At 44.1% G+C, this 23,115-nt stretch overlaps 1 protein-coding gene across 1 annotated transcript in view; it reads right to left on the bottom strand.

The window, feature by feature from the left end:
* The window catches only part of grsf1 (G-rich RNA sequence binding factor 1), a 38,316-nt gene extending 15,345 nt beyond the window's left edge, over window positions 1-22,971 (bottom strand). The window contains exons 1-3 of the mRNA XM_059965479.1: window positions 22,488-22,971; window positions 11,344-11,494; window positions 5,785-5,940 (exon numbers count right to left, since the gene is read on the bottom strand). Of these exons, the coding sequence (XP_059821462.1) occupies window positions 5,785-5,940; window positions 11,344-11,494; window positions 22,488-22,856 (676 nt within the window). The 5' untranslated portion in view covers window positions 22,857-22,971. The remainder of the gene's footprint in view (window positions 1-5,784; window positions 5,941-11,343; window positions 11,495-22,487) is intronic.
* Between the last annotated feature and the right edge of the window lie 144 nt (window positions 22,972-23,115).

Here is a 23,115-nt window from a genome sequence, read left to right as displayed (position 1 = left end):
TTCAATTTGGTGTTAGTTCCAGATTACCCTACAAACATTGAACAGTTCAGCGCAGGAACATGCCCATGATATGACAAAACTAAGCTAATGATATCTAAATCCCTTTTGTCTACACATTATCCATATTGCTCCATTCTTGGCATATCTAAGAGTCTCTTAAACACTATTAACATTATGTGCTTCCACTATTACTCCTGGTAGTGCACCTCAAACACCCAACACTGTATAAAACTATGCATTACACATCTCTTTTGAGCTTCCATTGTCACTTTACATGGATAAATTTGCATTGCCTAGTTAATTCAGCACTGATCTTAATTTAAACGGGGCATCATATATAACCATCTCTTACCCTTCTCTACTGTAGAGATAATACCACAACCTGCAGATCCCTTCCCATGAACTGTAATCTTTCAATGCTGCTGCCCTGTTTGTGGCCATTTGCGAGCACTGGACTGGGTAATTATATAAAACCACCATTGCTGTCAGCAAGTTAACAATGAACTGCTTAAATACAGACAATGTACTGGGCTCACTCGAGACAATGAAATACTGTAACATTGCAATTATCATTGCCTTTATAAGTCTGAAGCAAACAGTTTGGTGTTTGACAGAATTACAACCATATTCAGGTTCACTGAATAACATACACAACATCCAGGTCTTTCATCCCATCAGCTCTCTGATTACCACATCACTAGCCTTCGAACCTCGGCAATACTGTGTTATCAAGCAACTATTTAACTTCCCTTGTCATGGGATTGCTGAATTCTGGTTTACACAGGACTCCTCATCCTCTGCAAAAGAGCAGCGAAGGAGAAAGTGTTCCCATTTCCCCACTTCTACTTCCAATTTATTGCAATGCAGCCAGTAAGAACAAGTCCATGAGATCTTTCCTCTGTGTAGGGCCTCAGGCAAGATTCCCTTACCCAATCCCAATTCAAGGGAGAGGAGAACAATATTTATATTAGAAATTAGTGACTTCACATTAGATGCCAACACTACCTCTGGACTAGCTGTTCAGAACTGCAGTGTACAAAGGCATTACATAGTCTGGACTGCCCTTTGGGGTAGAACATAGAATAGTACAGCACATTACAGGCCCACAATGTTGTGCCGACCCTCAAACCCTGCCTCCCATATAACACCCCCCCCACCTTAAATTCCTCCATATACCTGTCTAGTAGTCTCTTAAACTTCACTAGTGTATCTGCCTCCACCACTAACTCAGGCAGTGCATTCCACGCACCAACCACTCTGAGTGAAAAACCTTCCTCTAATATCCCCCTTGAACTTCCCTCCCCTTACCTTAAAGCCATGTCCTCTTGTACTGAGCAGTGGTGCCCTGGGGAAGAGGCACTGGCTGTCCACTCTGTCTATTCCTCTTAATATCTTGTACACTTCTATCATGTCTCCTCTCATCCTCCTTCTCTCCAAAGAGTAAAGCCCTAGCTCCCTTAATCTCTGATCATAATCCATACTCTCTAAACCAGGCAGCATCCTAGTAAATCTCCTCTGTACCCTTTCCAATGCTTCCACATCCTTCCTATAGTGAGGCAACCAAACTGGACACAGTACTCCCAAGTGTGGCCTAACCAGAGTTTTATAGAGCTGCATCATTACATCGCGACTCTTAAACTCTATCCCTTGACTTATGAAAGCGAACACCCCATAAGCTTTCTTAACTACCCTATCTACCTGTGAGGCAACTTTCAGGGATCTGTTACAGACATGTACCCCCCGGATCCCTCTGCTCCTCTACACTACCAAGTATCCTGCCATTTATTTTGTACTCTGCCTTTGTCCTTCCAAGGTGTACCACCTCACACTCTCTGCAATCTTCGACAATCCTCTACACTATCTACACCACCACCAACCTTTGTGTCTTCTGCAAACTTGCCAACCCACCCTTCTACCCCCATATCCAGGTTGTTAATAAAAATCACGAGAAGTAGATCCTTGTGGGACACCACTAGTCACAACCCTCCAATCTGAATGTACTCCTTCCACCACAACCCTTTGCCTTCTGCAGGCAAGCCAATTCTGAATCTACCTGGCCAAACTTCCCTGAATCCCACGCCTTCTGACTTTCTGAATAAGCCTACCATGTGGAATCTTGTCATATGCCTTACTAAAATCAATGTAGATCACATCCACTGCACTACCCTCATCTACATGCCTGGTCAACTCCTCAAAAAAATCTATCAGGCTCACACTCCAGGGCCTCATCCCTCTTCCTGCCTATGTCGTTGGTACCAACGTGTATCACGACTTCTGGTTGCTTTCCCTCTTGTACCAGGATGTCATGCACCCGGTCAGACGTCCAGGACCCTGGCACCCGGGAGGCAACAAACCACGCTGATGTCCTTTGCACATCCAAAAGATCTCCTGTTTGCTCCCCTGACTATAGAGTCTCCAATGACGACAGCTCTCTTCTTCTCCGTCCCATCCTTCTGCACCACTTCTGCCCTGCCACTGTGGCTCACACCTGGTCAGCCATCCTCACCAACAGCATCCAGGACAGTAAACTTATTATTCAGGGGAATGGCTATAGGGGTGCTCTGCACTACCTGTCTACTCTCCTTTGCTTTCCCCCTCTGACTGTCACCCAACGACCTGCTTCCGGCAGCCTAGGTGTGACTACCTCCCTGTAGCTCTCATCTATGACTGCCTCATTCTCCCTTATGAGTCGAAGGTCATCCAGCTGCTGCTTCAGATTCCTCACACGGTCTTCCAGATTGCCCAGCCGCATGTAATTCTGGCAGATGTGACTCTGCAGGAGAGGGGAGTTCCCCCAAGACTGCCACATCTTACAGGAGAGGCAGATCACCATCTCAGGAGGCATTGTATAGACCGGGGGTCGGCAACCCGCGGCTCCGGAGCCACATGTGGCTCTTTTACGTCTGTGCTGCGGCTCCCTGTTGCTTTGGGAAATAATTGGTCAGTATTTAATTAAAATGTATTTTATGTTAGTTTGTTAGTTTTTGAAATGTAATTCTAAATTTGAAGATTATGGTGATCTTGTACAATCTAAATAAGACATTGTGGCGACCCATTTCCTGACACATCCGAACCGGCTCACAATTAGCCAGTGTTCAGGCTAAGGGAGATAGCCTACGGGGGTTTGTGAGTATGTGTCTTTTGCAGCATCCGCGCCCATGGGGGGCGGGTTGAGGGAGGCTTAAAAGCAAGGCTGTTTAGTTCGAATAAAGCTATCTTTGACTGCAGTTTACTGACTGCGTGTAGCACACCGCTACAACGTGTTTTTATCGCTGAGGGAAGGTGCTGAAACGCTTTGTCGCGTGTCTGGAAGAAGTGAAAACTTTCCTGGGCAGCAAAGGGCTCACCTTTCCTGAGCTGGAACAGCCAGAGTGGCTGGAAAAGCTACACTTCATGGTAGACATGACAGCGCACCTGATCACGCTGAACACAGCTCTTCAGGGGTAAGGACGTACAGCCCTGCACATGTTGGAGGATGTTTTGGCATTCGAGCGCAAGTTGACAGTGCTTGCCAAAGATTTACAGAAAGGCACATTGTCTCACTTCCCCAATTTGAGAGAGTTCAAACAAGGTCACGACATGATAAATTCGGAGTATTTACATTCTGCAATCATCGCAATGCAAACATCGTTTGGGATACGCTTCTGTGAGTTCAGAGAGGAAAAAAAACACATTATCCTTCCCGGTCACTCCCCTAAGCATCGATCCATCCCTACTGAATACGACTGCATTGTCAGGTGTGAGTCAACCTGACCAAGTATGATAAATATTTTAATTGCCTATTATTTTACGTATATTCATATGTTTTCATTGTTCAGTGAAATAGTCCTTTTATTTTTCAGGTTGACAGCTGGCTGACGTTATTTTTGGTTTGCTGCTGGCGGCAAATTTAAGTTTGGCGTTTTTCATAAATACAAGAAGGACTCAAATAGACGTTGAGTATTTTACTTAAAAGTAACCTTCAACCCAACGTCTTTTTTTCGGAGTTCAAAATGTTTTTGTTGCCTGCAGAAATGTAATTTCGTTTTCTCTGCAGGAGTTCATCAATTTCATAAATGCAACACATTATAGTTTGTTTATACATAGCATAAAGGCAAAACAAAACGTTGTATGCAGTGTTATTTCATTTTAAATGTCAAACGGGTTTTGCGGCTCCCAGTTTTTCTTTTCTGTGGGAAACGGGTCCAAGTGGCTCTTTCAGTGGTAAAGGTTGCTGACCCCTGGTATAGACAAACTGGGAACAAGCTCGTCCTCTGCCTCTTCTCGTCAAAGCTCCACTCTTTCACTGGCCCACTCACTCACTGGCTGCTCCACTTGAGCTACCCCTCTATTTATTTGTCCGAGCTTTTCAAACTGCTTGGTCACCTGACCTCAATTGCCCAATCAGCTGCTTTCTGCCGAGTCTGAGCTATTCAAATCTTGATTGACTTGAATGCACAGTCCGACTGCCAAAACTGCCAGAATCTCTCGAGTCAAAGCCTCAAAGCTCCACTCCTTCACTGGCTCACTCACTCACTCACTCACTCACTGGCCGTTTGTGGAAGAAAAGATTCCACATCAAAACCAGTCAGGGAGTTTGCTATTGTTTACCTTGCAATAGTTATCCCTGAACCTTTATTGTTTAAAATAAAAATGACTTTCTATGAAATCTAAAGCACTTAAGCCAGAACCACAGAAATCCAAAACACAAGAGCTTCTGCAGATGCTGGAACTACAGAGCAAAATACAGAAAATGCTGGAGGAACTCAGCAAGTTAGAGAGCATCCATGAAAATGAATTAACTGCCGACTTTTCAGGCAGAGACCCTTCAACAGGCCTGGAAAAGTGGGATGATGCCAGAAGGAGGAGTACAAGCTGGCGAGTGATAGGTGGAGCCATGTGGATGTGGATGGGGAGGTAGGGGGATGAAGCAAGAAGCTGTGAGGTGATAGGTGGAAAAGATAAAAGACTGAAGGAGGAATCTATTAGGAGAGGAGAGTAGAGTAGACCATAGAAGGGAAGGAAGAGGAGTACTAGAGGGAGGTGATAGGCAGGAGGGAAGAGGTAAGAAGCCACTGGGGAATAGAAGAACATAAATCAAGTCTTCCTGTAACTATCACCCTCACTATATAACAAATGCATGCAGTTCTTAAGAGCTTGACCACGCCTGTAAATGCAGAACATAATATGATACAGACACATCTTCAAGACTGTTACTTATTATAATCAGACAAGTCAGAACCCGCAAGCACACATCTTCCATTTCCCTCTTTCTTCAACAGCAACCACACACTGCTTTAAAGATCCAGCAGCGCCCTCTCAAATCCCAGGCACCCAGTTCCCCGGCATTGGTATAATAAATGCTGACAAAATCTTCCTATAGATTGTCATTATTCTACAACCTCACGCTATGACATCTGACTGTCACAGGGAGGAAACTCTCCAAACTAGACAAGGGCTTAGACTGCACCACATAATGGGATATTATAGTCACCCAATCAGGACTATGCCACTCCTTGGAGACACAAGGTGAATATCAAAGGACAAGAGAGGACATGAGGGGAACACTGCTATGATCTGTAACACTATTATAAATACTAGAAGGCACAGCAAAAACTTTCAACAAGGAACAGAATAACTACTTGAAGCATCATTAAAACTTCAATGATTCTAAAGAAAGCGGGAGCGAGCTTTGGAAAAATCTTATACAAAGCTTATACCGTAATGTATGGAATGGCACTTCTGCACAATGAATCATTCTACACAGGTCCTCAGATGCAGAGTTCTGGAGTTGATTCAACTTGCCTTCAATGTAACGTTGTCCCAGGTACTTTCTGTGCTTCTCCAAAGCTTTCCGAACATCTTCGGCAGACTGGAGTTCAATAATTGCTTCTCCACTTGGCTTGCCGGCTCTGTTACACAGGAAGTGCACACCTCCAACACCATTCACCACACCGCAATCTGAGACAAGAAACAGGCAGTGTAAAAACGTTCACATTCCCTGCCAACATTAGATTCCGCACAAGGAAGTCCGGAGATCTACAAATGCCTTTCATGAACAGAATGGAATTTAGTCACATACAAACATGCACAGAAAACCACCTCCCTCCCTCACAGATATGCAAAATGCATTAATGACAGAATCTGGAAATACAAAGTTGGCCGGGAATTGTCAGTGGAGGAACAGGGTGTCCATTCATCAGATCAATGAGCATTCACTAGAAGATTATGGTTGGCTGAAGGGATCTAATGCCGATGGGCTAATGAGGTAATACGAAGTCCAGCTGCAGCAATAACTGCAGCATGGATCAGTTGGTTGAACAGCTTGTTTCCGTTCTGGTGATCCCATTCTGCCCTTTAATCTCTGATGAACCTTTTAAAAATTACCAGACTGGTTCCACAATCTTCTCAGTCTTTTCCACGCTTGCTTGTTTGGTATGTTTCACAAAAAAAATGAAACAATACAAGAAGCTCAGTGCAGCCTTTGAGAAAGACCTTGAAAAGCTTTTCCACCTCCCATCCTAGATCTCTGTAATTTACTTCAGCTGCAGCTGAGACAGATTTAGTGCAGATAATATTGCCTCAATTCACACTGGTTGCATGTGTTTTAGCTAGAGTGATAAACAAGCTCTCTGATTTGTATTGTGGTAAGTGTCCCTCTGATCCAACCCGATGAAAGAATCCTAGCTTCCTGTCCCAGACTTAATGTCAGAGGTTTGACTAAACCATTCACTATCTCAATGTTGGGCTTAACTCCATGTTAAGCCCATGTTCTTAACTCCATGTTGGGCTTCAGACCACCTATCCTTCCCATTACTATGGCAGTCAACTTCAACCTCCAATAATATCTGTGCCTCAGCTCAGCTCTCCATTAGCTCAAGTAACCATCAAATCTGACCATTCCTCTAACTCATTTAACCCACTCTTCACCCTCTGGGAACCGGAATTCATCAATAACACATCTCCTACTCTACTAAGTTTGGGCAATGCCTTGATTTTAAATATCTCCATGGTTCTCCCTTGGCCTGATGTCTAATTAGACAACAATTCAACCAGTACCAGATTTACCCCTCCTTTTTCCAATTTTGGATCTCACTGGCTAGAGAGGTGCCAGCCCCAGTTCTCAGCCCAATGCTCACTTCCTTGAGACACAGTCTTATTAACAAAGGAGACCTTCAAAACTGGGCTGTGAACATATCGCAAATATTCTGCTATGAAAAGGTAGTATACAGCAACGAGAATGCTGAGGTTACTGGTCTCCCTGCAAGATAATATGGGGATATGTACAGGGGATAAAATTCCTGTAGTTTGAGTGCCCTACAGAACCAAATGCCAGACTCCACCTTCTGCCTCCATTACAACAACTTACATTTATTAAAAACAGAAACAGCAAAAGCTCAAATATTCAGCAGGTCAGGTAGTATCTGTGGGGAAAGAAACAAAGTTATCACTTCTGGTCAACACCTTTCATCGGGACTGGGAAAAGTTACAGAAACAAGTTTTACAATTCTGGCAAGAGGAAACAAAAGGTGAGGTTTATGATGGGATGGCAAGAGATCGGCAGAAAGGAGAGTTGGATAAGGCAAAGAAATCGAGTTTACTGTCATCTACCCAAGTACATATATGCTCAGGTGCAATGAAAAACTTACCTGCAACGGCATCACAGACACATAGTGTTAAGAGACACAAGGAAAACAAATTACACATAAAACAAAGGTAAAAATAAACAGCATTTTCATGAGGAGTGCGCACTTTGAAACCAGTGTGAACACCAGGTAAATTGCTTTCTGGGGTTATAGTGGAGCTGAGCGTTGTCATTGTACTCATCACCCTGACCAGTGGTGGAGAACATTTCCTGTGCCTTCTAGCAGCCAGGCTTCTGCCTGCTGAAACTACATCAGCTGTAACCTTGTGCAGATGCAGCAATGTCTTTCATTACACCCAAGAACATCTATGAAGGAGAAACCTATGCAAACACTAGAGAAATTTTATTCTAATGAGGTGAATTTACTTAAGTTTTTAAGTGTTTTAGTCTGCTATTAAATCTTACTCAGCAGATGTACTGCGAGTTTGTTGTGACCATACCAGGTAATGGGATGGCTTTAGTGAGGAAACTAACGCTGGGGAATCCATACAAGGTACACCTGGACTTGGTGAGTGATGTGCAGCCGGAGTCCAGACAGGAAATTCGGGGCCGAAGGACCTGTCTAGAGGAAGTGTAAGCAGAGTGAAAACCGAAATTAAACGAGAAAATAACAAAAACACTGATTTGAAATTTCTGAACCTAGTTCCAAAGGTTGTAATATGCCAAGATGGAAACTGATATTATTCCTGGAGCTTTGTTGAATACATTCAGGAGCCAAATACAGAAGGTTCAGAGTGGGAATGAGATGAAGAATTAAAGTAACAGGCAACTGAAAACTCAGGGTGATCCTCACGGAAGTGAAGGTGAGTTGCAAAGTTGTCCAATGTGTATTTAGACTCCTCATAGTAGGGCAGAGTGAGCAGCAAGTATAGCACACAAAACTGGATGCAGTATCACTAAATTACTGTTTTACTAATCAGTATTTCAAAGTCACGGTAAATTTATTGTCAAAGAACATATATATTACCACATACAACCTTAAGATTCATTTTCTTGTAGGCATTCACAGCAAGTACAAGAAACAAAACAAAAATATTAATAATAAATAAACATTGAGAACACAAGATGAAGAGTCCTTGAAAGTGAATCCACAGCTTGTGGGAACAGTTCAATGCTCAGGCATGTGAGTGAAGTTATCCCCCTGGTAATAACTACTCCTGAACATGTTGGTGCAAGTCCTGAGGCTCCTGTAACTCCTTCCTCATGGCAGCAGCGAGAAGAGAGCATGGCCGGGATAGTGGGGATAGTGATAGTGGATGCCTCTTTCCTGCAACACCACTCCATGTAGATGTGCTCAATAATGGGGAGGGCCTTATCCATGATGGATTGGGCTGTATCTACTATTTGCAGAATTTTCTGTCAAAGAGCATTTGTGTTTTCATATCAAGCTGGGATGCAACCAGTCAACAGACTCTCCACCACATGTCTACAGAAGTCTATTAAAGCTTTCAGATGACATGCTGAATCTTCAAAAGCTTTGAAGAAAGTAGAGGCGCTTCAGTGCTTTCTTCTATAATAGCACTTGTGTACTGGACCCAGGTTAGATCCTCTGAAATGATAACACTAAGGAATTTAAAGTTGCTGACCCTCTCCACCTGTGATCCCAATGAGGACTGTAAAAGTCCAATCCAGATAAAATCACTCAGAGACTGTATAAGTACAAACTCTTTATTCAAAGGACTCAGGGCTTACTCAGTTAGTTGCTTAAACAGGAACACTCTCTGACTGTTCCTGCCCAGTCCACTAACTAACTCATAATTCCCCTTACAAAATGGATATAGTTGTTCAGATACCCCCCACACGTACCAAGCTGGTGTCAGACTTATCTATTGCTTGACAGTACTGAGAGACAAAATACAGAATAGGTATAATGGCCCCATACACAAACAGGCCAGAATGGTCCTATCTATGTGCATGAGTGCACAAAGAAACAAGGATCTTGAAACACTGCCTAACTCCGAGAAGAAATATGGCTCAGCATGGCTTAGCACATCTGTTGATCATCAGCGATTTCTTTCAGAAAAACAACCTGCTATGTTTAACTGTCCATGTTAACCCTTTACATACTTTATCAGGACTGACTCATGGATCTCTGGTTTCCTCCTCCTGAAATCAATATCACCTCCTTGGTCTTGCTCACATTGAGTGAAAGGTTGTTGTTGTGCCACTACTCAGCCAGAGTTTCAATCTCCCTCCTAAATGCTGATTTGTCACTAACTTTCATTGAGTCAACAACAGTAGTGTCTTCAGCAAATGTAAATATAGCAGTGGAGTCGTGCTTAGCCTCAGTCATAAAGTGAGTAGGGCAGGGAACTAAGCACACAGCCTTGTGGTGCACCTGTGCTGATGGAGATCAGGGAGGAGATGTTGTTGCCAATCCGAACTGACTAGGGTCTAGGGTCTGCAAATGAGGAAATAGAGGACTGTAAACACAAAATACTCTGCAGATGCTGGGGTAAAAGCAACACGCACAACACGCTGGAGAAACTCAGCAGGTCGGGCAGCATCCGTGGAAACAGTCAGCTTTGTTCATTGCCACAGATGCTGCTCGACCTTGAGTTCCTCCAGCGTGTTCTGAGGAAATAGAGGATCCAGTTGGATAAGTATTGAGGCCTAGGTCTTGGAGCTTATTGAATAGTTTTAAGGGGATGATAGTAGTGAATGCTGAGCTGTAGTCAATAAAGAGCATCTTGATGTATGCACTTTCATTGTCCACGTGTTCCAGGATTGAGCGCAGAGCCAATGAAATGGCATCTGCTGTCGACCTATTGTGACAGTAAGCAAATTAGAGTGGACCCAAGTCATTTCACACTTCTCAGACAGGAGTTGATGTGTTCCATCACCAACATCTCAAACTATTTCAACACAGTAGATGTAACTTCTACTGGATGATAGTCACTGAGACAGGTTACCACATTCTTCTTAGGCACTACTATAATTGACGCCTATGTGACTGGGGTGGGCACCTCAGACTGCCGAAGTGAGAGGTTAAATATTTCAATGATCACATCAGCCAAATGATCTGCACAGGTCTTCAGTACTCAGTGAGGTACCCCATCTCAGCTGAATGCTTTCACTCTCCTAAAGGATGCTCTCACGTTGGCCTCAGTATTTCTATGCAAGGTATAACCTAGTATCTCATGGAAACAGTATCATCAAAACTTGACAACAAACCTCAAAAGATGATTATTAGGAAAGATTGAAAGGAATCATGAAGTAGGAAAGGGCAGTTTTTATCCCATACATTTAGAATCATTTACTCCATGTGATCATGGAGGCAGGTACTGCTCTCCATTACTAAGAAGCATATAAATACAAAAATCACCAAGGTACAGATCAAAAGAAAGTAAACTGGATTATAGGAAAGTAGTGGTCCATATGGACATGTTAGATCAAAAGGCTTGTTTCTGTGACTTTCAATGGATGTCGAGGTTCATGCTATTTCAGGGAAGACAGGGCAGTTATCGCTGTGTGGTATCACCATTAACACAGAAATCATTGCAGCCAATGTGTACACAGGAAGCAGACTGATATTGTGTGTAAACACTGGCTCCAAGTCAGTTTGCACACACAGGTAACTGCACATATACTTCTCAGCCAAATACTCTAACATCAAACACACTGCTGAACACATTACAGGAACACATCCCTTTATTAACTAGCTGTAGGAGAGAGAAAGGTGAATCAAAACCACATCTAGATTTTAGTAAATCCCTTACCTGAGAAAAAGTCCAGCACATCCTCCGCAGAGCAAGACCAGGGCAAACCACGAGCCTTCACAACAAACACATTTTGATCCATTTCTAATAGAGAGGGCTCATAGTCAGGAAGTGGGGGATACTCCTCGTCTTGGAAAGGCTGCTGCGACTCCTGTGAGGCATTAAGAATTAATGACCAAGACATTTCAGACAACTACCATCAACACAGTAAAAGACCACCATCCAGGCCATGCCATTTTTTCATTGCTACCATCAAGCAAGATGTACAGAAGTCCAAAGTCCCAGACCAAAAGGTTCAAGAACAGCTACTTCCTTTCAACCATTTGGTTCTTAAAGCAATCAGCAAAAACCTAATCAATTACTACAGTTTACAAAACTATGACCACTTTGCATTAAAATGGACTTTTGGTTCTGTGTTTCTTTGTAAAATAAAATGTGTATCAAGTTTTTGTTATGAATGCTGCTTATATAATATCATGTGCCTGAAATACTGCTACAAGTTTTTCATTGCACCTGGACATACAAGTACTTGTGCATGTGACAACACACTTGACCTTTACTGAAGTGGGAATGTATTGCCACACTGCCAGATTCCTTCCATCAGGATCTTTCAGTATATAGGCACTGCTGACAATGTCAACATATACAAGGTACAGCAAGTTGGTTTCATTATTGTCACATGTACCAGAGTTCAGTGGAAAAAATGTTTTGAATTGAGTTAGTACAAGAGAAAACAGTAGAATGCAGAATAAAATATTGTAGTTCGAGAGAAAGTAAAGCATAAGCAGGCAATAAGGTGCAAGGCCATGAGGAACACTGCACGGTCAGAGTCCATTCTACCATACTAGGGAGATGCTCAATAGTGTTATAACAGTACAACAGCTGTCCTTGCACCTTGTGGCACATGTTGTTGTGCTTTATAATTTTTTTCCCTGGGGGGGGGGGAGAGATTGAAGAGAAATTGCCAAAAGTGGGTGGATTTTTTTGATTATGCTGGTGCAGATCCTCGGGCATGACATCTACTTGATTGGACCAGGACAGGCTATTGTTAGGAACTTGAGGCTCAGATTCAGAACCATCGATGCAAATAGGAGCACGTGCATCAACATTCTACTCAAAGTCAATGACCAGCTCTTTTGTTTTGCTGCCATTGAGGGAGAAGTTGTTATCCTGATGCTGTAACACTAGGATCCCAGTATTGTACATCCCTCACTGGGCCAGAGGTGGTAGTGAACCATCTTCTCAAGCCGTTGCAGTCCCTCTAGTCAAAGTGCTCCCAACATGTTTTTGGGGAGGAAGCTCCAGGGGTTAGATCCAGTGATGATGACAAGAGACATATTTCTAAGTCAGGATGATGTACAATCTACAGAGAAATCAGTGGGTGATGGTGTTCCCATACACGTGTTGCCCTACCATCTGTGAGAAAGGCTGCCAAGATAAGAAGCCTGTAAGACTGACCAGCAATGCACTGTAGTATATTTTATTGTGCACCCGCTCTAGGATAGTGTTAGAGAGAGTGAACATTTATCATGGTAAAATGGTACCAGTCAATTGGGCTGTTTTGTCCTGATTCATGCTTAACTTGTCGTCAAGGTACATTCATCCAGGCAAGCAGAGAGTGCTCCATCACACTACTGACTCGTGCCCTGTGGCTGCAGGACAGGCTTTTGGGTGCCAGGAGATAGAAACATAGAAAACCTACAGCACAATACAGGCCCTTTGGCCCACAAAGCTCTGCCGAACATGTCCCTATTCAGAAATTACTAGGCTTACCTATAGCCCTCTATTTTAGTAAGCTCCATGTACCTATCTAAAAGCCTCTTAAAAGACCCTATCATATCTGCCTGCACCACCATTGCTGGCAGCCCATTCCACGCACTCACCACTCTCTGCGTAAAAAATTTACCCCAACATCTCCTCTGTACCTACTCCCTAGCACCTTAAACCTGTGTCCTCTTGTGACAACCATTTCAGCCCTGGGAAAAAGCCTCTGACTATCCACAAGATCAATGCCTCTCATCAACTTATACATCTCTAATCAGGTCACCTCTCATCCGCTGTCGCTCCAAGGAGAAAAGGCCGAGTTCACTCAACCTATTCTCAAAAGGCATGCTCCCCAATTCAGGCAACATCTTTGTAAATCTTCTCTGCACCCTTTCTATGGTTTCTATATTCTTCCTGTAGTGAGGCAACCAGAATTAAGCACAGTTCTCCAAGTGGGGTCTGACCAGGGCCCTATACAGCTGCAACATTACCTCTTGGCTCTCGGAGAAGGGGTCCCAGAACAGATCCGAGGCACACCACTGATCACTAACCTCCATGCAGAATATGACTCGCCTACAACCACTCTTTGCCTTCTGTGGTCAAGCCAGTTCTGGATCCATAAAGCAATGTCCTCTTAGACCCCAATGCTCCTTACTTTCTCAATAAACCTTGCATGGGGTACATTATCAAATACTTACAGAAAAGATGTAATTAAATTTAATAGAGTACAGACAACATTTACAAGGATGTTGCCGGGACTGGAGGACCTGAGTTGTTAGGAAAGATTAAATAGGTTAGGACTTTATTCCTTGAAACACAGAAGAATGAAAGGTGATTTGATAAAGATATCCAAAATTATGAGGGGGTATTATTGGGGTAAATACAGACTTTTCCCACAGAGATTGGGTGGGACTACAACCAGAGATCATGGGTTAAGGGTGAAAGGTGAAACGTTTAAGGGGAAATGGAGGAAAATTCTTCATTAATATGTTATGAGAGTGTGGAACAAGCTGCCAGCACAAGTGGTGCATGTGAGCTTGATTTCAAAGTTCAAGCGAAGTTTGGATAGGTACATCGATAGTCAGGGTATGGAGGGCTACGGTGTCAGTGCAGGTTGATGTTGTTGGCATGGTCTAAATGGGCAAAAGGGCCTGTTTCTGTGCTGTATTTTTCTATGACTCTATAACTTTACAAAACACTGGTTAGATAGCGCTTGGGAGTTCTGTGTGCAGTTCTAGTTGCTGTAATACCGGAAGGAGTGTATGGGAGAGAGTGCAGAGAAGGTAAGCCTAGTAATTTCTAGGGTAGGGACATGTTCAGCACAACCTTGTGGGCCAAAGGGCCTGTATTGTGCTGTAGGTTTTATATGCTTCTAAATTCCATCTGCCATTTTTCAGCCCATTTTTCCAGCTGGCGCAGATCCCTCTGCAAGTCATGATAGGCATCCCCACTGTCCATTATACCTCCAATCTTGGTGCCAACAGCGAATCTGCTGATCCAGTTAACCACATTATCATCTAGATCATTGACATAGATAATAAACAACGAACCCAGCACAGATCACTGAGGCATTCCATTAGTCACAGGCCTCCACTCAGAGGCAACCATCTACTACCACTCTGACTTCTCCCGCAAAGCCAGTCTGTAATCCCATTTACTACTTCATTTTGTTGTAACATAAAATCCCAATTTTTATATTCAATGCTCCAACTATGAAGGCAAGCATGCCATTTGTCTCTTCACCACCCTATACACCTGCTTTGCCATTTTCCTGGAACTACGAACTTGAACCCCAAGGTCTCCCCATTCATCAACATCCTACCATTTACTGTGTTTGTCCCACCCCTACTGAACTTCTCAAAATACACAACCTTGAAGGGATGAAATTCCATTTGTCAATGCTCTGTCCAACTTTCCAAATGATCCATATCCCACCGTATCTTCAGACAACCTTTATTACTATCCCGATGTCAAAGTTTACGTCACCCGCTAAGTTACAGATCATACCTCCTACATTCACACCCATCACCTGGTTTTCCACTACGTGGTGTTCGTTGCTGTTGACTGTATATTGCTGCAGGGGCACAGACTGCTTCACAAACACGCTACCCGTTTCCACCACTCCTTCACATGCCTGATCCTTCAACTGTTTGACTGTTCACACAGTCAGAGGGCGTGAAAAGCTGTGAGCGGTAGCAGATTTTAACAGAATGCTGCCCCCTACTGCATCAGGTCTGTCTATTTGCTGTGCAGCTTCCTTCAGTTCAACATTTTAGTTCTCAAATGCACGTGGCACAGCAATCGTGTTTTAACACTAAAAGTAAAAGAACTGAATTTGCAACGAACTCTGCAATTCATATATTTCATTCATATAAAAATCACAGAGGGTAATGGCTGGGAATAGTGGACAGGTTTAGGAAATGGAACAGATTTGCAGATGAGGCAGAGGGTATTAAATTCAAACTAACTCAAAAGTGCTCAAGGAACACAACAGTTCAGGCAGCATCTATGGTGAGGCACAAAAGAGTCGATGTTTCATGCTAAGACCCTTCATCTGGACTGGAAAGGAAGGGGAAAAGAAGCCAGAATAAGATGGTGAAGAGAAGGGAAGGAGTACAAGCTGGCAAGTGAGAGGATGGGGTGAACTGAAGCCGGGAAATGAGATGTAAAAGGTAAACGGCTGAAGGAGGAATCTGATAGGAGAGGACAATGGGAAGCTTCTCACTTCAACCCCTCTCCCCAACTGACCCATCTTCCCCTCACCTGATTTCACCCATTACCTTCCAGTTTGTATGCCTACCCCTCTCCCCAACTTCTTATTCCGGCTTCTTCTCCCTTTCTTTCCAGTCCTGATCAAGGGTCTCAGCCCAAAACACTGACTCTTTATTTACTTTCCATAGAGGCTGAGTTCCTCCAGCATTGTGTGTGTTACTCTGGATTTCTGGCAGATGTAGAATTTCTTGCGTTTAAAAGTCAAACTGGTGGGAAACAGAGTGCATTACTGAAGGCCATTAAATCTATTGCAGAGTAAGTTGTAGGGAGCAAATATCGGGAAGTCTGGACAGCAAAGGGATAGTCAGGGCAGATAATCCTTTTCATGATGGACATTACACACTTGGGAAGTATTAGGGATAAGGCAAAGCAGAAGATAGCAACAGAAATCAGGTAGGAGTGATGGAGATGCTGTACATTTTGGCTGTGAAGCTTGTTTCGTGATCAAAGAAATTAGGAAATTTCTAAAGTAATGTTGTAAGAAAAAGATTTCATCTCAAGACCAAAACAAAAAACTGCAATCAAACAGTACATGAAATAGAGCAACACACAAAAATCTGAAGGGACTCAGGTCAGAAGAATCTATAATTCAGTCAATATTTTAGCTTGAGATCCTTTATCAATATACTGTTTGATCTGCCATTATATTCCACAATAAGCTAGTTAGATGTGGTAGCTGAATACAGAATAATCAGCTGATTATGTGACAACTGATCACTGCCCTGGTAGCAGTGGAAACACACACACAAGTGCATCAGGATGATAGGTGGTAGAGCGAGTTACATAGAACACTATAAGCCTTTCGGCCCACAATGTCGTGCCAGCCTTCTACCTACTAGAAGATCAATCAAACCCTTCCTTCCTACATAGCCTCCCATATCTCTAATATCCATCTCTTTTCTTAAAAATTTCTAAAATATCTCTAATGCATCTACTTAGAAACATAGAAAACCTACAGCACAATACAGGCCCTTCAGCCTGCAAAGTTGTGCCTAACATGACCCGACCTTAGAAATCACTAGGCTTCCTCATAGCCCTCTATTATTCTAAGCTCCAAGTACCTATCCAAAAGTCTCTTAAAAGACCCTATCGTGTCCACCTCCACCACCATTGCCGGCAGCCCATTCCAAACATTCACCATTCTCTATGTAAAAAACTTAACCAACATCTCCTCTGTACCTACTCCCCAGCACCTTAAACCTGTGTCCTCTTGTGGCAACCATTTCAGCCCTGGGAAAAAGCCTCTGACTATCCACACGATCAATGCCTCTCATCATCTTATACATCTCTAATCAGGTCACCTCTCATCCGCTGTCACTCCAAGGAGAAAAGGCCGAGTTCACTCAACCTATTCTCATAAGACATGCTCCCCAATTCAGGCAACATCCTTGTAAATCTCCTCTGCACCCTATCTAATGGCTTCCACATCCTTCCTGTAGTGAGGCAACCAGAACTGAGCACAGTACTCCAAGTGGGGTTTGACCAGGGTCATATATAGTGGCAACATTACCTCTCGGCTCCTAATTCAATTCCACGATTGATGAAGTCCAATACACTGTATGCCTTCTTAACCACAGCGGCAACCTGTGCAGCTGCTTTGAGTGTCCTATGGGCTCGGACCCCAAGATCCCTCTGATCCTTCACACTGCCAAGAGTCTTACCATTAATACTATATCCTGCCATCATATTTATCCTACCAAAATGAATCCCTTCACACTTAGCTGTGTTGAACTCCATCTGCCACTTCACAGCCCAGTTTTGCATCCTATCGATGTTCCGCTGTAACCTATTACAGCCCTCCACACTATCCACAACACCTCCAACCTTTGTGTCATCAGGAAACTTACTAACCCATCCCTCCATTTCCTCATCCAGGTCATTTATAACAATTATGGAGTAAGGGTCCCAGAACAGATCCCTGAGGCACTCCACTGGAACCGACCTCCATGCAGAATATGACCTGTCTACAACCACTCTTTGCCTTCTGCGGGCAAGTTAGTTCTGGATTCACAAAGCAATGTCCCCTTGGATCCCATGCCTCCTTTCTTTCTCGATGAGCCTTGCATGGGGTACCTTATCAAGAGCCTTGCTGAAATCCATATACACTACATTTACTGTTCTTTCTTCATCAATGTGTTTAGTCACATTCTCAAAAAATTCTATCAGGATCATAAGGCTTGACTTGCCCTTGACAAAGTCATGCTGACTACTCCTAATCATATTATACCTCTCCTAATGTTCATAAATCCTGCCTCTCAGGATCTTCTCCATCAACTTACGAACCACTGAAGTCAGACTCACTGGTCTATAATTTCCTGGGCTATTTCCCTACTCCCTTTCAGTTTCAGATTTAGTTTATTGTCATTTAGAAACCACAAATGCAATGCAGTTAAAAAATGAAACAACGTTCCTCCAGAATGATATCACAAAAGCATATGACAAAACAGACTACACCAGAAAATCCACATACCATTTGGCAATCCCCAATCCAGAGTCCGTCTTAGCGCGTTCCATTCTTTCTTGAATCAAGGAACAATATCCACAACCTTCAAATCCTCTGGAACCTCTCCTGTCTTCATTGATGATTCAAAGATCATCACCAGAGGCTCAGCAATCTCCTCCCTCGCCTCCCACAGTAGCCTGGGGTACATCTCATCCAGTCCTGGTGACTTATCCAACTTGATGCTTTCCAAAAGCTCCAACACATCCTCTTTTTTAATATTTACATGCTCTAGCTTTGCAATCTGCTTCAAGTCATCACTACAATTACTAAGATCCTTTTCCATAATGAATACTGAAGTAAACAATTCATTAAGTACCCCTGCTATTTCCTCCGGTTCCATACACACTTTCCCACTGTCACACTTGATAGGTCCTATTCTTTCACGTCTTATACTCTTGCTCTTGATATACTTGTAGAATGCCTTGGGGTTTTCCTTAATCCTGCCTGCCAAGGCCTTCTCATGGCCTCTTCTGGCTCTCCTAATTTCCTTTTTAAGCTCCTTCCTGTTAGCCTTATAATCTAGATGCCTAACATTACTTAACTCTCTGAACCTTTTGTAAGCTTTTCTTTTCTTCTTGACTGGATTACAGCTTTTGTACACCACTGTTCCTGTACCCTACCATTAATTCCCTGTCCCATTGGAACGTACCTATGCAGAACTCCACACAAATATCCCCTGAACATTTGCCACATTTCTTCCATTCTTTTCCGAGAACATCTGTTCCCAATTTAAGCTTCCAATTTCCTGCCTGATAATTCCCCTTACTCCAATTAAACGCTTTTCTAACTTGTCTGTTCCTATCCCTCTCCAATGCTACTGTAAAGGAGATAGAATTATGATGACTATCTCAAAATGCTCTCCCACTGAGAGATCTGACACCTGACCAGGTTCATTTCCCAATACCAGATCAAGTACAGCCTCTCCTCTTGTAGGCTTATCTACATATCGTGATAAGAAACCCTCCTGAACACACCTAACAAACTCCACCCCATCTAAACCCCTTGCTCTAGGGAGATGCCTATTGATAATTGGGAAATTAAAATCTCTCATCATGACAACTGTATTATCATTATTCCATGATCTGTTTTCCTATCCGCTCCTCGATATCCTTGTTACTATTGGGCAGCCTACAGAAAACACCCAGTAAAGTTATTGACCCCTTCCTGTTCCTAACCTCCACCCACAGAGATTCCGTAGACAATCCCTCCATGACGTCCACCTTTTCTGCAGCCGTGACACTATCTCTGATCACGAGATCCATGCCCCCACCTCTTTTGCCTCCCTCCCTGTTCTTTCTGAAACATCTAAAACCCAGCACTTGAAGTAATCATTCCTGTCTGAGCCATCCAAGTCTCTGTAATGGCCACAGCATCATAGCTCCAAGTACTGATCCACGCTCTAAGCTCATCCGCTTTGTTCGCAATATTCCTTGCATTAAAATAGACAAATCTCAAACCATCTGAGAGCGTCCCTTCTCTATCACCTGTCTATCCTCCCTCCCACACTGTCTCCAAGTTTTCTCTATTTGTGAGCTAACCTCCTCATCCCCAGTCTCTTCAGTTTGGTTCCCACCCCCCCCCCCCCAACAATTCCAGTTTAAACTCTCCCCAGTTATCTTAGCAAACCTCTCTGCCAGGATATTGGTCCCTCTGGGATTCAAGTGCACCCCGTCCTTTTTGTACAGGTCACTCCTGCTCCAAAAGAGGTCCCAATGATCCAGAGATTTGAATCACTGTCCCTGCTCCAATCCCTCAGCCATGCATTTATCCTCCACCTCATTCTATTCCTATACTCACTGTCGCAAGGCACAGACAGTAATCCCGAGATTACTACCTTTGCAGTCCTGCTTCTCAACTTCCTTCCTAACTCCCTGTAGTCTTTTTTTCAGGACCTCTTCCCTTTTCCTACCTATGTCATTGGTACCAATATGTACCACGACTTCTGGCTGTTCTCCCTCCCACTGCAGGATATCTTGGATGCAATCTGAAACATCCCAGACCCTGGCACCTGGGAGGCAAACTACCATCTGAGTTTCTTTCCTGCGTCCACAGAATCGCCTGTCTGACCCCCTAACTATAGAGTCCTTTAATCTACTTCTAGTAGATTACGCTTGGTAGAGTAACCTATGCACCTAAAAATACCATCTGTGTAAAAAAAAAGACCAATCCCCCACCCCTATATTTCCCTCCAATTCCCTTAAAATTATGCCCACTGATAATTGTCATTTCCACCCTGGGAAAAAGTCTCTGGCTATCCACTTGGTCTATGCCTCTTATTATCATGTACACCTTTATCAAGTTATCTTTCATTCTCTTTAGCTCCAAAGAGAAAAGCCCTAGCTTACAAACTAGCAGAATAAGACATGCTCTCTAATCCAGGCAGCATCCTGGCAGATCTAATCTGCACCCACTCTAAAGCTATATATTTCTTTTTGCTGTATTGGACAGCGTTGAAGGCTATCAAAGCTTTCAGTGGAATGTGGACCAGCTGGAAAACTAGGCAGAAAATGGCAGAAGTAATTTAATGCAGTCAATGTTGCACCTTGGGAGAACAAACCAAGGAAGGGCTTACACAGAGAATGGTAGGGCACTAAGGAGTACAGTAGAACAAAGGGATCTGGAAATACAAATCCATAGTGCTTTCACAGTGGCAGCAAAGGTAGACAAAAAGAGCTTTTGGCACAAAGGCCTTCATAAGTCAAAGTTTTGAGTACAAGAGTTGGGGTGTTATGTAGAAATTGTAGAAGACATCGGTGAGGCCAAATATGAAGTTCTGTGTGCAGATCTGGTCACTAACTGACAGGAAAACTATTGAAGTGAAAGAGTATAGGTAAAATTTACGAGGATACTGCTGGAATTTTAGGATCCAAATAATAGGGGCAGGTTGAACATGCAGGGATGGAGGGGGGAGGTGGAGGTGAGAGGAATAGTCAACTTTGCTGGTCAAAACCCAGTATCAATCTCCACAGATGCCCCTCAACCTGTTGACTTTGTCCACAAGACTGTTCTTTGCTCTACATTCCGGTATTTTAAATTCCTTTTTCCATTTTATTCATCGATACTGATCATGGTGCCCGTCTACACTAGTCTATTTGCCTGTATTTTTGTTCTACTGATCAACCAATGTTGTCATTAAGACTTTATCCACCTATCAGCCCATCTCAACTCTTTATATTATCCCCTCCCCTACTCTCAGTCCAGAAGCAGGGTTCAACCTGAAATGTTGGATGATTTGGATACAAATGTTCTGCAGGAAATTGCAGAGTTGTGGACACCTGTCAGTTCAGTTCAAAAATCTGCCTCATCTTCATGACCCATCCACAAATCCCGCTACCTCAGTAAAGCAGTCAAAATCAAAGACCCCTCCCCCCCCAGTCATTCTAACTTCCATCCTACCATGGAGCAGTAGATTTTTTAAAAATTGTGAGAACCCTACTAGACTAAGGACAGCGTCTAACCCGCTGTCATTAGACTCCTGAACGGTCCTCTTTTACGATAAAGAATTCGGTCTCTCCATCTGGTCATGGCCGTTCCGCCTTATTGTTTGCTGTCACTGCACTTTCTCTGTAACTGTAACACTGTATTGTGCATTCTGTTATTGCGTTTCCTTTGTACTACCACAGTGCTCTGATGGGATGAAATGATTTGTATGGATAGCATATTAAACATAGGAGGCAGGGCCTGAGGCGCCCGGCCACCGAGTGACCGTACATGTCAGAATATTAAATCTATTTACCAATGATAATACCTTTGCCCCCTCGAGTGCTACTCGACCCGCTGAGTTCTCCCAGCAGATTGTTGCTCCAGATCCCAGTATCTGCAGTCTCTTGGGACTCCAAAACCCCAGTGTACCTTTCTGCATCTTCTCCAGCTTCACACTAGATCCGCTCCCATTCCGACTCAGACACTCCCAGTCTCCCTCGCCCCACCCCATGGTTCCAATCTCTGGGGTCGCCCCCGCCCCCAAACCCTTGGCCTTCAGGCCTGTGAGCTCCATTAACAGCGAACAACCCCTGGGTGGGCACTGGAGCCGACCGTCCCACTTGCCCTTCCCTCCGCTCTCCCAGCGAGTAAGCGCTCCGTCTTGTTCGCAGCCCCTCCTCACCTGCTGCGTGTATGAACGCTGCGGCCCGGCACTCGCTCTACTCCAGCCCGCGGCCCAGCCTCGGGCCTGCGGCTCCCTCAGCGGCGGCAGAGGGAAGCAGGGCCTGAGGCGTCCGGCCACCGAGTGACCGTAAGCTCGCGACACGGCACGAAGGTTGAGAAAGGCGCCGAGTCTGCAGCTGACGGCCATGGAGACCGGGTCACACCTCGTAGCCGGATCTCTCGCCGCCAGCAGTCCTGATCCTCCCTCACGTCGACCGGCCCGGCACTGCGGCAGCAGACCTCCAGCGACAGCGCTCCCTGTGCGGACCTCCGGACACAGCGCCTCCTGTAGTATGGGTGTCCAACGACAAGGCAGCGTCGCACACATGCATTGGCATGGCTTTATTATAGTGAAATCTACTTGGTTAACCTGAAAAAGATTTGCATGCCATCCATATACCTTGATTACTGATGCTCAACCACAGCTCCGCCTCCATTCGGAGTTCTGCGATAGTAACCTTCATAAACAGCGCCACCTATAGTGGCAGTCGAGAGACGGCGGACCTCAACACACAAGCAGAGAGAGGGTGGACCTCCGAGCACAGCGTCGCCTGCAGTGGTGGAGGTAGAGGTACGGCGGATCAACA

This window comes from Hypanus sabinus, chromosome 3 (genome assembly GCF_030144855.1).
Source record: "Hypanus sabinus isolate sHypSab1 chromosome 3, sHypSab1.hap1, whole genome shotgun sequence".
NCBI lineage: Eukaryota > Metazoa > Chordata > Chondrichthyes > Myliobatiformes > Dasyatidae > Hypanus > Hypanus sabinus.
This window is presented reverse-complemented; position numbering and strand designations above follow the sequence as displayed.